At 40.3% G+C, this 18518-nt stretch overlaps 1 protein-coding gene across 1 annotated transcript; it reads right to left on the bottom strand.

Annotated features, from left to right (window-relative positions):
* Positions 1-1320: 1320 nt before the first annotated feature.
* LOC118662071 (PRAME family member 20-like) lies at positions 1321-17261 on the bottom strand. The gene is given in 4 exon segments (XM_036320680.1): positions 1321-1840; positions 1842-2039; positions 2202-3024; positions 17069-17261. Coding segments are annotated over 4 exon segments (1734 nt in total).
* Between the last annotated feature and the right edge of the window lie 1257 nt (positions 17262-18518).

Raw genomic sequence — 18518 nt, 5'->3', positions numbered from 1 at the left:
ACCGGTTGCTATGATGCGTACTGACCAGGGGGAAGACACTCAATGCAGGAGCTTCTCCCTGGAGGTCAGTGAGCTCCCACAGGGAGAGCACCACTCAGCCAGAAGCAGGGCTCATGGCTGGTGAGCACAGCGGCAGTGGCGAGAGCCTCTCCCACCCCCGTGGCAGCAGCGTTAATGAGCAACGAGCTGAATGGTAAGGAGCAGTGAGCAGGCAGGCGGTAAGGAGTGAGGGGTCCCGGACTGCAAGAGGGTGCAGGTTGGGCTGAGGGACACCCTCCTTCCTGTGCACAAATTTCATGCATCAGGCCTCTAGTATGTGTGTGTGTGTGTCTGTGTGTGTGTGTGTGTGTGTGTGTGCTGATCTGACAAAAATAAATAAAGGCATAATTTTGATTCAATCACACAGGCTATTGTTGGCAGTTGTCTTTTTTTTTGACAGTCTAAGGCAGTGATTCTCAACCTTCCCAATGCCGCGACCCTTTAATACGCTGGGTACTCGTATGTGGGTGTATCTGCATGTGGGAGGACCCGCTTGGAGACAGCTAGAGGAGTGGTGTCTCAGTTCCTAAGACCATCGAAAATCTGGTCTTAGGCGACCCCTGTGAAAGGGTCGTTCGACCCCCAAAGGGATCGCGACCCACAGTTTGAGAACCGTTGGTCTAAGGGAAAGGAAGTCAGTGCCGCTGACTAAATAACCATGTTTTAATAATTCTTGCAGCACTCCAGTGTGCCTCTTGTGGCATACCAGTTGAAAATCCCTGCCTGAGACTATTTTGAGTTACTACTAAGTATAAGGCCACATGTTATAAATATGTAGGGTGTCCCAAAAAATGTGTACACACACTTTGAATAATTATAAAAGCAGTGTTTATTAAAACACATTTTATTTTCAAAATTGAGCTATCAACTGTTACAGTGTGTATACATTTTTTTGGGGGGGGAGCATCTTTTTTTTTTGGCCTTTGAAATTGTCTTTATTTCTGATCATTCCTTTACAATCATCCACCCCAGAATTAACTACTACCAATGAAGCTGGAGCTCAAATACCTCTTCCCCTCCCCAACCAGTTCAGATTCATGTTTCTGATTCTAGGACACTTGGTCACTGAGGTCCCATGAACTCCCCAGCATTTGCCCCTGTAATCGTGGACCCGGGCTTGGTCCCTTCCTTTCCCCGTCACAGGAGCGTGAATCTGGAACGTGGGTGCCCCCTGCATAATGCACCCGGTTCTATATTACAGCTTCCAAGGGACGAGAACAAAGCTTCTGCTGAGTGTTCCCACTGAGCAGGGTCATACCAGGGGCATAGTATGGCTACACGTCATGAAAACTCCACATCATAAATTTTACTGTTGCCACATTAGTGACAGTACTTGGTGCCAGGACAGATGGTGTTGGGATGTTCTAACTCCCTCAGCATCCCCATTAAGTCATCCCCAAACAGGGCAAGTCTCTCCGTATCCACAGTCCCCTGGGTCTTGTAACACTCCAAGGGGATGGGGTACAGTATGCCCTCTAAACTGGGCACAGCTGTGTGGCACAGCAGCTTCTTTATGGTGCCCATGGAGAGGTGGTTCTCAGAGACGGTGAAGTCCCTGAGCTGGTGACAGCGGCTTAGGACAGGCAGGATGGCCTCGACTTGGGAGTCCACCATCGCACAGTTATCCAGGCACAGGTCCTGGAGGGTGGGTGCCACTGCCTCCAGCAGAGCTCGGAGGGTCTCAAGACTAAAATCCGCGAGCCTGAGGCCAAATAGATCCAGGGACTTCAGCTGCCTGAGGTTCGGGCACTGGAACAGGTGTGTCAGGTCTGAATGCGTCAGCTGCTGGCAATTTGTTATGGAGACTGTCCAAGGGGGTCTGCAGACACCTGAGCATCTGGTCCAGACTGCCTCTGAGGAAGGAGGGAGAATCCATGTTGAGGTCCCGGAGGTGCCTCAGCCTGAGCATCTGAGAGAGGACTTGGGAAAAGGATCGCTGCTCCTCCTGCTGTTTGCTGTCCCAATCCTCTTCCTCCTGTTCCTCCTCCTCTTCCTCTTCCCACTCCTGGTCCTCCCACTCCTGCTCCTCTTCCTCCTGCTCTTCCTCTTCCCACTCCTGGTCCTCCCACTCCTGGTCCTCCCACTCCTGCTCCTCTTCCTCCTGTTCCTCCTCCTCTTCCTCTTCCCACTCCTGGTCCTCCCACTCCTGGTCCTCTTCCTCCTGCTCCTCATCCTCTTCCTCTTCCCACTCCTCCTCTGTCAACATGTGAATGTAGGAGAGAGAGAGTCTCTGCAGGTTACTCATCTGACCCAGGTAAAGAACAAACGTCCCCAGGGTGGGCAGGTCCCAGGTGCAGTTCACTTCCACCTCCTGGATGCAGTCCAGCTGCACCCTATCCAGGACCTTTCTGACCCTCTGGAAGGGCACCTCAGAAATCCTCAGGGTCTTGCAGCACATGTGTACCAACCCTTCCCTCTGCTGGGCCCATTGGAGGATGTACGTGAGAAACTCATCCCCGTCCCTTTCATTGAAGTTAAGGTCTAGGAACACCTCCAAGGGAGCCAAGGGGTGCTCCATGTTGGGGCTGGAGCTGTGCACGGCCACTGGTCCCGTCAGTGAGCAATTCTGGGTGCTGTCTCCACACCACATTCTCCAGAAGTTGTCACCTGTTTTCCTTAAATCCAGCACCCGCAGTTTCCACCTCCTGGGCCGAACCTCCTGGGCAAACAGAATGTCAAGCCCATCCAACACGGCTTTTAAGACCTCATCCAGGGACAGATGTGACAGGCAGCCCAGAGGGAGGACAGCGAAGGGCCAGGCGTGCACCATCGCCTTCAGGGGCTCCCGGATTCTCCTACGGTAGGCCTGAATGAACAGCGGCGGGAAGAGCTCAGCCGGCAGGTACTCCAGAGCTGTGATGGCTGAGGCCTGGTTCCTCAGCAGGCTCTCTCCTGCCAGCTGCAGGAGTGTGGGTGGGGTCTGGATGTTCATGTTCAAGGTGCTCAAAAGGAATCCTTCCGAAACGTCTGCTGTGACTGGGTTGGCTGGGGCTCAGATCTCAGACCTGGTGGAGAACCACGGCAGCGACTGCAGACCTGGAGGACTCTGAATCTCTCCTCCGGTGCCTGAGGTTTTTATACAACTTCTCAAAATCTAACATCCAATCAGAAACCTCAGTCTCCATCCCTTAATCTTATTGGGATTATTTCCTCTCTCCAGATTAATGGATTGAGAGAAAGTTAGGGAGGGACAGGGTTGAGGACTGGCTCATGGATTCCTTCCACAGACATTGACTGTGGTTGACTGATGGCTCCCAGTTGCCATCCTCAGGGTGGGACAGTGAAGATGTAATGGGTTCCTAATGTTAAACAGGAAAAAACACAACCTGAGAGCGTGGTGGCTGGGGGTCTTTGGCCACATTAGAGTAACCCAAATGTATCCACAGTTAAAACAGCCAACACCCACAGCTGACACCATTTGGTGTCATCCCCAAAGAAAACAAATGAAATGTGTCCATGCATCAAGTGAGGTTTTATGTCAGGTAACATAGCAGATCATGAGCTCCACAGGGATTAGGGGTGGGCAAGTGAGAATGTGGCTGTCCCTGTAGACCCCAAGGCTTCTCTGAGGGAGGTCAGGTAAGAATCTCCATGGGAAGCAGGGTCAGGGCTGGGCAGGGTGGGGGTGGGCCATCCTAATGGAACCCTGTGAATAACCCAGGGCCATGTAATAGATGGGTGTTTTTTCTTGGAAAGAAGAGAGATGGAAAGACTCTTCTCTGGCTGAATTTAGTATTTAAAAGGAGACAAGCTGGAGGACAGACAGTGCCATCCTAGAGGGCAAAGGGAGAGATTGCATCTTCTGTCCCTCCCAGGAGGAAAGGGGTGGGTCTCCTCTGGGAAAAATGGGATTAGCTCAGCAACTGAGTGGAGAAGATTAAATCTAAGAATGTGATTAGAGCCGAAACCGGTTTGGCTCAGTGGAGAGAGCGTTGGCCTGCGGACTGAAAGGTCCCAGGTTCAATTCCGGTAAAGGGCATGTACCTGGGTTGCGGGTATATCTCCAGTAGGAGATGTGCAGGAGGCGGCTGATCGATGTTTCTCTCATCGATGTTTCTAACTCTCTATCTCTCTCCCTTCCTCTCTGTAAAAAATCAATAAAATATATTTAAAAAAAAAAAAAAAAAAAAAAGAATGTGATTAGAGGGAAAGAGGCCAGACCTGGGAGTTAGCCATTTTAGCTTTCTAGGGGGCGGGGGGGGGGGCATGTTATATGTTACAACTATATGAGACATGGTTCTTGTTTTTTGCAGTGTATCTGAAGTTGCTCTTACTATAGTTTTCTCTCTTCACTGCTTGCCTCAGAGCTCACTATCTAACTTGTTGGACTGAGGTGATGCTACCTTTATTGTGCAAACAAAGTCTTAAAATGTGCTTGTAGGATGGGCTTCCCTTGGTGCCATGAGAAGTACATGTTTCAGACAGACATAGGAGTATGTCACCACCACTGCCAACCCAAAGCAGAAACACCTCAGTGGAGCTAATATCTATTAGAAAGAAATGCTCATTACTTTTTGCTACTGAGAGTTCTGAGACTATCTGTTATGCAGCAACAGTAAACTGCTGACCAATAGAGACAGCAGATCTGGCCCTTCTCTGAACTTATTTTAGATCTCTTTGCAACTTTAGGTATTCCAGGCATTTTGACTTCCTTCATGTCTTCAAACACTAACTTTATTCTTACTTCATAACTCGTGGACAAGCTGCCCACTCTGCCTGGACTCTGCTTTCCCCTGGATTGCCTGCCTTCTTGTCATCTTCCAGGTTTCAGCTTAACTATTATCCACTCAGTGGGACATTCTCAAACCACAACACCTAAATATAGCCCTCCTCACCTCTTCTCTGTAAGTCTCTATCACATATATTCCTGTGTTTATCACAATTCATAATTATCTATTTGCTTTGTCATTTATTATCTTTATAGCTAGTCTCTGAGATTAAAGAATATATGGAATTTTTCTTCAGTATAACTACAGTGAACCCCAGAGTGACTGTTCAATGTATATGAGAGAATCAACTCTGAGGAATGGTTTCACCCATTTATCATACCCCAACCTGCCGGAAGCCAATTCTAGCATGTCATAATTGCAAGAGTTTCATCAAAAGGTTGATGGAACTTGGGGACTCAACAAGGGCTGAGTCACATATGTTGTCACCTGTTGGGAATGGCTGAGGGCATTTCCCCAAAACTGAAAAGGATATATAAATGATTGCTTGCTGCCAGACAGCTCAGGGCATCTTTTTTTTTTTTTTTTAATACATTTTATTGATTTTTTACAGAGAGGAAGGGAGTTGGCGTTGGTGGTATAGTGGTGAGCATAGCTGCCTTCCAGAGAGGAAGGGAGAGGGATAGAGAGTTAGAAACATCAATGAGAGAGAAACATCGATCAGCCACCTCCTGCACACCCCCCACTGGGAATGTGTCCGCAACATGGTACATGCCCTTGACCAGAATCGAACCTGGGACCCTTCAGTCTGCAGGCTCACACTCTATCCACTGAGACAAACCAGTCAGGGCAGATCAGGGCATCTTAATCTACATGTTATTGCCTTCTACTGGCCAAACACCTGAACAGCCATAGGGAAATTCTTGCAATCTGACAATGGATTCTGTACCTAACCCTACCCTTCGAAGTATATATCTCTACCTTGCCTTACGACAAATTGTGTTAATAAAAAGCAAGGGGTCCTGAGATGAAAAAAAAAAAAAAAAACTTAGTTCCTTTAGCTAAGTCCTCTCTGACTTCCTATAATGCCTTTCAAAATTATGTTTCATCTCTGGACTCTTATTTAATTTATGCACAGCACCTTCTCCAGATTTCTGAACCCTTCTAGATACCAGATCAACCCATCAAGGCAACTGCAAGAATACCACACTCAGTTAACAAACTCACAGATAATAAAATGTGTCCTGTTTTGCCGGAAGCTGGTCCATCCTTGCTTCTTGACACAGTCCCTGCAGGAAAGAAACATCTGCACAGCATATGTTTCAAGTGACCTGGCGTATATGGCATACTGTTCTTAATATGTTTGCTCCCCTAGAGCTATGTGTTTTAACCAAGGTTACCTCTCTGAGAAAGGTTGTTTCCCCAGGTAGGGATTTTTCCCTGAAGTTAGGGAGGGGATAAAACCCCTTAACTAAGTTCCAGGCAGGTAGTTAATCACTTTAACTACAAACAATCACGCTTAAGCTACATAATCTTTACTCCCTGGAATGGAGATAAGAAACACCCTAACCTTTGCAATAGAAATTGACAGGATTAAAATCAACTGGTATAAATACAGATGTAACAAAACAATAAAAAACCAGAACTTGGCTGGAGAACCTAGACAGAACTTGGCTGGAGTTCCTGGCTAGAGATCCTGGCTAGGCTGCTGATCAACTGAACACTGTCTCTGTGTCATTCCTTCTTCTCTGACTCTGTCCACACCTTTGGGGACCCCTGGACCTGTTGGGGCTGGACCCCAACACTGTTTGAATAGACACCTTTTTTTTTCTTTTGAACATTCTAAAATTTTTTTTTTAAGTTTAATATATGAAATAAACATGTCTGATATGCTGATAATTTCATGTCAGAGCTCTGAAGGATAGTCAGATGTTTTAGGCTTTTTGTTTGTTTGTTTGTTTTTCCCACCACACTTTTTGTAGAACCTATAATTTAATGTTTTCTAGGTCACTGATTAAGAAAATAAAGATTTGATAGTGGGAATATATTTATATTCATCAAATTCTGGTTACAACTGGTACATTCAAGCAACAGTTTCATTTTTCCCCAGTTTGACACTTCACTCTATGGTTTTCTGATGTAACTGGGCAGCAAACATCATCTTATGATTTGTTTCTTCCAAACCATTTGGCTTTAATAGTATATTCAAAAGTGCAAAAAAGACTATTTTTTTCTTTCACATTTTTATCCCATTTTTCTTTCAGTCAATATCTAAAGTATTTGCTAGATAAGAGCTGTATTCTTACAAAGTATATAGGTATATAAATACATATAACATCTATAATTATTTTATAGCCTAACAAAGAATTATACTTAAAGATCAGCCAATTTTTATGCATTTATCATCAGTCCAATTTTATTCAAAGCATTGAGTATGCTTTTTATATCTAGAATTTTTTAGGAGTTATTTTCCTCTTTGAATCAGCTTCTATAAGAAAGGAAAAAATAAGCTCCAACTTTTAAATTATAAGATGACACAAACTACACAATAACAAGAATGCATTAGCTATTCTGTAATTTATATTCGAAATTGGAGAGATAATGTGCAAACACTTCATAAAAAATCCTGAGTTAAAAGAAATGTTTGTCATATTTTTCTCTCACTTTTTTTTCTGTGGAATGCAGATGTTCATATTTAAATTTGTCACATTTTTATAGTTCTTTCTTTTTTTATAGTTCTTTTTAACTACTTTCCTCCTTTGATTTTTCCCCCAAATACAGAACAAAAAGCATGAAAATTAAAATTCATAGCTATGAAATAAATTTTACAAAGAAACTTTTTATTTTCTCTCTGTCTTTTTTTATGTTTCCCAAAGTTCTGCTTCCCAATATGTTTTAATATGTTTAGTTTATATTGCTGAGGAACTCTGCTGAAGATAATGTAGTACTTTGCAAATCAACATGCCACTAATTGCTTTAAATCTGATTGGGTATGGTATTTAACCTGTATGCTATGATATGGATTCTTATAGTAGCCAGGAGGCTGACAATTGGCCTCTTAATGGTCTGGGAGAAGAAAGCTGCCGGGAGCCGGTCCATGCTTGCTGTTTCAAGGGACCTGGCATATATGGCATACTGTTCTTAATATGTTTGCTCACCTTCTTGGCACTATGTGTTTTAACCAAGGTCTCTGAGAAAGGGTGTTTCCCCAGGTAGGGATTTTCCCCTGAAGTTAGGGAGGAAATAAAACCTCTTAACTAAGTGCCAGGCGGGTAATTAATCACTTTAACTATGAACAATCATGCTTAAACTACATAATCTTTACTCCCTGGAATGGAGATAAGAAACGCCCTAACCTTTGTAATAGAGATTGATAGGATTGAATCAACTGGTATAAATACAGATGTAATAAGACAGCAAGACTCAGAACTTAGAACACAGAACTGAGAAGACAGAACCAGGAGGCACAGAACCTACACAGAATGTTCTCTAGAGACAGAAGAACTTTGCTGGAGAGAACATGGCAAAAGATCCTGGACAGAAACTGGCCTCAGAACCTAGAGACAGAACCTAGCGAGAGAACATGGCAAAAGATCCTGGACTGAACCTGACTACAGAAATTGGCAAGAGAACCTGACTAGAACCTGGTGACTGAACCTGGCTGGAGAACTTGGACAGAACCTGGCTGGAGAACCTAGTGAGGGAACATGGCTACAGAACCTGGCTGGAGAACCTGGAGAACCTAGCAAGAGAACATGGACACAGAACCTGGCTGGAGATCCTAAGCAGAACTTCGCTGGAGATCCAGACCAGAACTTGGCTGGAGATCCTGGCTAGAGATCCTGGCTAGGCTGCTGATCAACTGAACGTTGTCTCTGTGTCATTCCTTCTTCGCCGACTCCATCTACGCCTTTGGGAACCCCTGGACCCGCTGGGGCTGGACCCCGGCAGAAAGCAAAGGTAGCCCTTAAGAAACTGCATGTAAGAGCTAATTTTTATCTGCCCTTGATTAGTAGTAACAACAACAAAAACCTATAACTATTGAAATTTAAAGATGATCCAAATCTTTATTCTAGTTTCCAAATCCCATTTTCACATTCACTGTACTGTTTCCTAGCATATATTGAAACTTCTCCCCCTTTCTATTTTTTTCCAGTTTATGAGCATATTACTACCTTAATAGAGCAAATAAAAGAAAATTCAAAAGAGAGGTGATGTGAGTTAGTGCTCAATAACCAAAAAGATGCTACCACAAAGTATTGGTATAATCCCTGAAAAAAAATAAACAGAGTGGGGTGAGTCTTCATTGCAGTGATGATGTAGTATGGAGGAGTGGGAAGCAAAGAAGGGGGAAAAGTAGTGAAAATTGAAACATGGAAACAAATATTCAGATTGAGGTGTGAAGTTCACAGGAGCTGTTAGGAATCAGGACTTCTGTTTTTTGCTGTTCATAAAAAGTGAATTTTCACTAAAAATGATGTTGTTAGGATAAGTGTTCTCTCTCAGTTTGATAGACACTGACACTTTTTAACCTTGTCCTCCTCCACTATCTATGTATAGAACAGGGATAAAATCCTGACTTTTATTATGTGACCTAATACACATGATTGAAATAACCTAGGAAATCTTATATCACAGCATTCCCACACAAATAAGATTTTACTCATCCATGCTGTGTATCTAGGTCTAGGAGAACTATTTATTCATCCATTCACACATCTACCCTTCCATGTATCCATCTGTTCACCCATCCATCTAATCTTGTTTGCAAATATTTGGAAATCATTATTAATTTCCAGCATATTTCAGGTTTTGTATACATATGTGTCCTTCACGTAACTTCCAGGATATGACATATTTTCAGTAATCATCTAAATTTTAATGTGACTAAAAGAACTAGCCATATCTGTGATTTTAATGTCAACATAAAATTATTCTGGGATTTACTAAGCGTCTTGCAAACCAAAGCAATGTTGTGCTCCATTTTGGGTCTCTTCTAAGAAAATATAGATATCTCAAAGGGTTTGTAATCAAGGAAGATTTTATGGACTTCTACTGAAATATATTTATAATAAATCTTAGACCATCTTTAACAAAATACAAAATTTCCAGAGATGTTATTTGAAAAGAGGAGAAAAAAAGGTCCTATCACATACATCTTTCTTGATAAGATCCAAAGGCAGCAATTTTCAACTGGAGTGCCACAAGAAACTTTAAAATGTGTAATACCTGACTATTTAATCAGGGGCACTGACCTCTTTTCCCTTAAATTGTCCAATAAAAAAAGGACAACAGCCAACACAGCAATAGCTATCTGGTGTGAATGAATCAAAATTATGCCTAGTTTATTTTGTCAGATCAGCAAAAAAATATATTTTTGATGTGCCACAGAATTTTTGTAATTAGTTTGTATGTGCTATGAGATGAAAATAGTTGAAAATTGCTGTCCTAAGATATTGCACATCTCTTAAAAACCATCCATTCAGGTTAGGCTACATTTCAATCTAAGAGGATGAATTAGGTACATTAGATGCCTTCTGAAATTTGGGACATTATATCTCTAATGTGTTCCTGAATATAAGCACATTAAATTCTTGAAATGCTTCCTTGGATATTTGAAAATATCTATTTTAGCTAACCACAGTTTACACATGTTCACATACATGTTTCCTGAGTAAAAAACCCCACACACCATGAAATGAGTTTCTCTGAGAGTTTTTTTTTTTTTAAGTAGAAGCTATTTTTAAATTTTATATATTTTTATTGATTTCAGAGGGGAAGAGAGAGGGAGAGAAAGATAGGAACATCAATGATGAGAGAGAATCATTGATTGGCTGTCTCCTACAAACCCTCTACTGGGGATTGAGATTGCAACCCAGGCATGTGCTCTTGACCAGAATCAACCCTGGGACCCTTCAGTCTGCAGGCAGATGCTCTATCCACTGAGCCAAACCAACTAGGGCACTCTGAGAGTTTTTATAGATTAAAAAATATGCTCAAAAAGAGCTAAAATGGTATCAGAAGCATTGTGTTGTGCTGTCTGAGCAAGATTCTGATGGAATGGAGTTGATTTTTAGAAGGAGCAACTGCCATATTTATCCATGAGACGCTCAATACCACTATCACAGACAAAATTAGCATTTCAGACAATTACTGAACTGATGCTCTATGATGTTTGATTCATTATTTTATCCCCAAACACAACTGGAAGAAAGCAATTTTAAATTCAGTTACACTATACATATATATATATATATATATATATATATATATATATATAATCACAAATACACCTTATTATTAGCACAAAATGAGAAAGATATAACAGTAGACTTTAGATTTATCCCATATAGATAACACTTTAAAAACAAAGGCTCTATTAATCACAAATTATCATCATTAATTGTAGTTACTTGAATGTGTAATTCAAAGTGATAGAGAAAAGAAGGGTTGGGTATCTATTGTCAACAGGTGTTAATGGTCTTGTTCAACATAATGGCCTCAAGTCTGAAATTCTTCATCTTCTTGTGTAGAGTTTGGTCATTTACAATTTTAAATACAATTTGCCCAATATTTCTGTTACTGAATTTATACAAAACTTAATATTCTTTGTTGAAATCCACATTAGAAGATGAATCATACGTGGCACTTCCCTGTTGCCACACAGTAAACTGGACACATCAATAACTGTGCCCCTTGTCAGCCAGAACGTCTGTGATGGGAAGCTGGCACATCATAAATCCAGTTGCTTGAAAGTGATTTTTGTAAAGAAGAAATGACACACACTTAACCAGGTCTTGTTACAATCTTCAAGCTGTCATGTCTGTCTCAGATACAACCATCAAAGGGAGCTGAGTGGTCCTGTTGTTCTCCATTGTGTTATAATAATACCACTGAAATACCCAGGAGAGTTAGCATTTTAGATGTGGGCATTTTCATCAACGTATCTTCAGTTTATGACTTAGTGCATGAACCTCCTTTTTTTTATAATTCAATTAGTGAGGCTAAATAAAATCCCACATTTTAAAAATAGAAACCTCATAAGTAAGGAAACCATGTTATATATATATATGTAAAGGTTCTTTTCTAAGGCTCAGTAGGCTTTTACTCATAGGTTAATGTAAGGAAACAATATAATTTGGAATTCATAAAAAACAGAGTTGCCCTAACCAGTTTGGCTCAGTGGATAGAGCGTCAGCCTGAGGACTGAAGGGTCCCAGGTTCAATTCCAGTCAAGGGCATGTACCTTGGTTGTAGGCACATCCCCAGTAGGGAGTGTGCCGGAGGCAGCTGATCAATGTTTCTCTCTCATCGATGTTTCTAACTTTATCCCTCTGTAAAAAATCAATAAAATATACTTTAAAAAACAACAGAGTTATCTAATAAAAATGCCTTTTGGATTTTTTTAAAAAAGCAATAATTGAGGTAAAAGTGATGTGATGATGTTAATATCTTATTGAAGAATTCAGTGAGAAAGGGAGGATACAATTTATTATAAATTTTTTGAGCTGTATGAGTTATAAGCTTTCCTGTTGGGATAACTCAATAACTCACAGATACCATAAATCTCTTCATTTGAAGTGCATCGTTAATTTTATGACAAAATTAACCCAATACCATCAGATCAACAGGCAAATCTTGACACCTTATTTTTTTAGACCTTTCTACTTGATATTTGACGGGGTCCACAAACAATTTTGACAGTTCACTAGGCTTTCACCTTGAGCCTACTGTAGCTAATAGGATCCTAGGATCAGCAGTAACATGATCATAGCTAGGGCCTTGTGGGTGGAGTCAATAAGCAGCACGGCTCACTGTGATACATGACCCCTTTCCTTACCACGTGTGACCATCCTTGATGTGGTCCCTCTGACAGGGGAAGATTACTTTCAGCTCCCTGCTTGCAGGGTTCTGATAACCTGGCATAGTTAATTGTAATTGGGAGTCAAGTGACTTCTACAGAGCATGCATTTTAATTAGCTATCAAATGAATAGGGAGGCTGTTTGTCTAAATTTTCTTTCTTTGTACTAATTAATTGGGAGTCAAGGGTCAGGATCTTGTCTTGCAAAGTCCATTGAAGAAATTAATTTCAAATATTTATATACATCTGCTTACAAGCATGGGATTCAGAGTTCATTTTACATTATAAAATAGGCCCAACATGCATTTAGATGGATGTGCAGGCATCAGGCGGCAAGCAATAATGATGGTAAGGTAAATATTAAAATAGATTTGTTTTCTCTTGCAATCTTTAAGGTAAAGTGTATTTTAAACTCATTAGGCAGGCAGGAGAGAAATCTGTAGGCAATGATTATATCTTGACTGAATTTGAACAGAAATTATATTAAAAATAAAGGGGCAAATAATTAAATATTTGATATTTTGTAGAAAATAAATGGAATGTAGAATGGAGGCAGTATTCTGAATATTCCTTAATACTTTTGTGTTCAATTATTTAAAATGAAAACACTTGGGCAAAATCTCTTTCAGTTTTAAACTTTGCCTTGTGCCTGAAGTAACAACAGCACTACCAAAATACCTGGATACATTAGTCTTGCAAATAATTTTAAAATGGATAAAACTATAAATATTATGCTAAGTTTATAAATTTTGTATTTGCTGTATGTATATTTCCTAAACAGTGACTCTATGTGGCTCTGCAAAATGTGAGATGATCAAGGTTCCTGAAAGAGGGCGAATGCAGTCCTGGGGCCACCAGTGAACGTATATTGCTGTTCTTCATCATAAAATGAAACTTACATCCCCTCTTCCAATGGGGATCAAAAAGAATGCACTTGACAAATTGCTGCAAACCAAGTACATAGTCTATGTTGATACATTTTTGTAAATATATCACATCTAGCAAAGTATTGCAATTGGGGCTACAAACTAGTTAAGTTCATGGTAGTCCCTTGTCATCTGCCACCATACATTCACTTACGTATTTATTTCTATCAAATGATTTAAGATGGGAACCACCACTACCACATTTTCTAAATCATTAATCTCTGCAATTCCTCAGGGAATGTGTTCTTGCTTCTGATTTACTATTTTGAGCAGAGGGTAGTGTAGTTCCAGGAACGTCCAACTAACACATTTTAATCACTTCCTCTCCAAATCAGAGTGTGCTTGTCAGAGTTCTGCCAAATTCTCAGTATGTGCATTACAGCTGTGAATCGAGGGGCCAGGGCATAACTACTGGGTGTGTCCTTGGCTGCACCACATCTGCTATAAGACAAAAGTGGGCCAGAGCTTTATCCATTTCTTGGCCTCCATAGTCTTCCTGTCAATGAGGGGCATGATGATTTTTAGGGTATTTGTTATCCTGATGCATTTGTAGACTATACCCCAAAGTTCTGAGTACAGTATTTCTTTTTTCCTATTGTAAGGTTAAGTCTGGTAATTAGCAAAGAACACTTTGGGGACAGATTGAAGGGATATTTATCCTTTCTCAAGGGCATTTGTTTTCACTTCCAACTATTGGGCTCTGGGTTTGTGAACTGGCTTAGGCTTTGAAACTGCATCAGCAATTACGATGTTTATTCCACTGCTGTGGAAAACCTTGTATTTGTTATCTTAAAATTATTTTTTGGTTGAAAAAGTCAAGTAACACCCAAGTTGGCTGTCCATTTATCTTGCTACCATATGCTCCTTGGAGTATCAGCCATTGCCACAGATCCAAGGCACCCTGGTTGCCACGTCAACCTTGCTGTCATAACAGTAAATATTCCTACCTTTCCTCTATCTAGTAAACGCTGCCATTTAAAGCTTGCCATTCTGAAATCCTATCATCCCCACTGAAACTATAGAGCCCAGTTTCAGAAAACGACTCTACTATCAAACACTGTGTACAGGAGCTTTAATTTGCCCTCTGCCAGGGAATCCCTTATTACCTTGTGAAGAGAGTGTCCTATTGGATTTCAAATAAGACATGGTTGATCCATACACTACATACTAATATGCAATAGATCTGATCCAACATTTCCACCCACCTCCTTGAGCCTTCTGATCAGGTTACTCTGTTAAAACTGTTTAACATCTCTACCTCATTTATTGAGGACCATAATTTTTTAAAGATTCACCTCAGTAGTACAAATAACTAGTTATAGTTGCTCTGACCATGATGTTAAAGTGTCTCCTAATATTAGTCTTTGCAGGTTCACAATCTTCATAATCCATTCCTAAATATGTTCCCTTTCATATTAACCAGCTTTTCCAATTCTTCCTGAAGCAGGGACTATATTTCGCTACTTAAGCTGGTTGAACCTGGATATTGGCCTGGAGACAATGAGATGGGAACAAATGGTGGTGGTGGTGGGGGGGGGACATGTAACACCTTGCAAGGCACCTGCCTCAGCTGAGATTTTTACAGCATCTCCAGGGAAAGGTAGGTGGTTTTCCCTTAGCAGGTGGGAAAGTGTTCCATGCTTTTGTTTTGTTTTTTGTTAATCCTCACCCCATGATAATTTTCCATTGATTTTTTGGGGGAGTGGGAGAGAGGGAAAGACAAAGAGAAACATTGATGTGAGAGAAACACAAAGATTGGTTGCCTCCTGCACCAATTCTGACCAGGGCCTGGGTTTGGGAGGAGCCTGCAACCAAGGTATGTGCCCTTGAGTGAAATCCAACCCTGGTTCCTTTGGTCCTCAGGCTGACACTCTATCCACTGAGCCAAACCGGCTAGGGCAGAAAGAGTTCCTTTTGTCAGTCTAGATATTTCAGGGAAATGTGTAGGTTTAAAATTTTTATACTCGTCTACCCAAATATTCCCAATTATCTTTCTGTAAGATCGCTGATCTTAGATATGACATAAGTCTATGTCAGAGTACCTCTGTTGTAGCTCTGTTTCATTTGAAATAAAATCTGGGCCTAATGTTTAGTATAGTCTGTCTAAAGCTATAGAAAATAGGGGTCTCTTTAACTGCTTCCAAGTTGGCCTTGACCTCTACAGTGCAATTTGAGTTGACTGTAGGCTAACCTGAGCCAGTTATTTTCTTTTTTAAGGCTTAAATAAGCCATCCAACAATACAATACTTATAATATCATTCACATATTGTTCCAGAACATCTTCTACCTGTAACTCATCCCACTAGTGAGACTCTTAGAAATAGTGATGTTAGAGAATGTAAGAGTAACCATCACCCCACTTATCACAAAAAATGGAGTCCTTATTATACCTGACTGGTGGGTGGATCTGGTTTAGAATTACTTCATGATTCTTTTCTTTGAAAGGCCACTTCTTATCTCCAAAAGCAGAGATGGAGACAATGACGTTATGTAAGGAGTTTACAGTGGGTAGTGATCAAATGAACAGGTGTGGAAAATTGGGAAAAGTAGAAAAGTCATACATGTAGGTGTTATCAGTTTATTACTGCTTGTTTCTCAGGGGCTTTCAAAAGAAATAGGGAGAATAAAGCAAATAACTTTCTCAGAGAGGGAATGGGGCATTTGTGTTGGTTAATGGTTGTTCCATGGTGCATTACACCTTCATATCTCCAGGCTGCATGTTTCTGAGTACCAGGTGGGTTCCTATAGAGCAGTGGTTCTCAACCTGTGGGTCGCGACCCCTATGGGGGTCGAATGACCCTTTCACAGGGGTCTCCTAAGACCATCGGAAAACACATATATAATTACATATTGTTCTTGTGATTAATCACTATGCTTTAATTATGTTCAATTTGTAACAATGAAATTGGGGGTCACCACAACATGAGGAACTGTATTAAAGGGTCGCAGGCATTAGGAAGGTTGAGAACCACTGCTAGAGGTTCTTATCCTCCCCATAGTCTGTCTCCATATCATTTGTCTTCAGACAAATAATCAAGGTCAAGTAATACAGCTTGAGGAAGGAAGATTTGTAAGACCTGGTGGATATGAGGGAAGAACTATCCAGGGTGGATGATGGAGATGTTTAATATCATGGAAAGGGCATCTAGAGCTAGTCCTTCTGCACTGGCTTAGAGGTGCACAGGGCAGTAGCAAGAGTGCATCATGGGTCAAATAATGACCCTCAGAACCAATGATATATGTGCCCAAATTCCAGGAGTCCATAAATATATTGCTTTACATGACAAAAGGGACTTTTAAGGTAGAATTAAGGTTAAAGACCTTAAAATAAGATTATTATCTTATATTATCCTGATTGCTCCAATCTTATCATGTGGGTCCTGAAACACAAAGATCTTTCCATGGCTAGAGACAGAGGAGATCAAAAGAAGGATAACTCAGTGAGATTACAAATGTGAGGGAGATACCATAGTGGTTCTGAGATGTATGGGCCCACATACTCGGACCAGAGAGATACATCTAGGAGCTAAGGATGGGCCCTAGCTGATAGCCAGCAAGAAGACTGGAACCTCACACTTGGGAAGCTGATGAATATTCTGTTGAGATCTTCCCCTGAGACCTCCAGATACAAGCCCCCAGGACAGAGGACCAATGTCACTCTCTCTATGGAGCACACCCGTGCCTTTCCCACCCTCTTCCCTCAGGACTCTTTCTCCATAGCTCCCAGGGCCCTTCTTTCCATTCTGTAACTTGTTTCCTGAGCCCATTTCTTCTCAGGCTCTCTTCTTCTACCTCTGTGACCCTTCTAAATAAACTTTCTCTTAGAGTTTGAGTCTTGTTATGAATGCTTTCTTAGCTAGAACTCAAGTACTGAAGTTGCTGAGCAGAAATCTAGCACCTGATCCTGTGTCAACGCCAACAGCAAGTAGACAAAATTAATAAAAACATGTGCATATATTTAGCATAATATTTAAATTATATGATTAGTTTTCTTGTTTTTTTGTTTTTCCAGGTTAGGTTGGAGAGAAATGTTACAAATAAATTAAAATCTGTTTGGTATCAGACTTATCCTTAACAACATTAAATACCCAAAGGCAGTGAGGCAGTTTCAACTTTAAATATTGGAGAAGGAAAAGCCTCAGAAATGTATACTCAATTGAGTTGACATTCATATTTGAAGGTCTTGGAAAAATATTTGTAATATGTACAAAAGCTCAGCAAATATACCACCGATAAATACTGATCATACATATACTTGATGAAATATACCAATAAGATAATGCCTCAATCAAAATACAAAAAAAAAAGAAAAAAATTATACAGGAATGATGAGTTTCAAAAAGAGAAATAGTAAATATAAAAGTTGAAAATATTCCAAATAAATGATGAAGGGAAGTAAAAAAAATATAATTATTCCATTAAAATATTGCCAAACTAGAACCACAAAATATATCATCAAAGACAATGAGGTTGACTTAGATTAGGGTAATCTAAAAATGTTAAATTCCTCATCTTAGTGGGAAAAAGACATTTTTAAATTCTGGATTTCATTATTAGAGTATTTTTCAAAGTTGAAAGTTTTTACCAATGGAACACATAATGAAATAACTTTTAAATCAAAAGAGAAAAATAAAACCAAGGAATATTGACTATATATACAAAAAATAAGAAACTGAGCAAAAACAATAAAAGCCCCTGAAAGACAAATCAAATATTTTAATATTATAATTTTACATTTTAAAAGCACAATCAAAACATTAAATTTAAGCATGACTCTAAAACAGTTGAAGAAAATTCTCTAAAATTATAACTGATTCTCTCTAGTTTCTTAAGTGGAAATTTTTCTTCCTTTTTTACATTTATTTTCTAAGTTTTCTAAAATTACTATATATTTTATAGTAAAAGTAATCAATATAACCATAATAAAGTAGTGAAAGAGGAATATTGGCTTCCTGTAATGTCACTTTGGGTAGAAGACAAGGAAAAGCAAATGGGGAGATATATATTTTATATAAAGAAATAAA

Source organism: Myotis myotis, unplaced genomic scaffold (assembly GCF_014108235.1).
Source record: "Myotis myotis isolate mMyoMyo1 unplaced genomic scaffold, mMyoMyo1.p scaffold_m19_p_8, whole genome shotgun sequence".
NCBI classification, from domain to species: Eukaryota; Metazoa; Chordata; class Mammalia; order Chiroptera; family Vespertilionidae; genus Myotis; species Myotis myotis.
The sequence above is the reverse complement of the archived record's forward strand: the minus strand, read 5'-3'. Positions and strand labels throughout refer to the sequence as shown.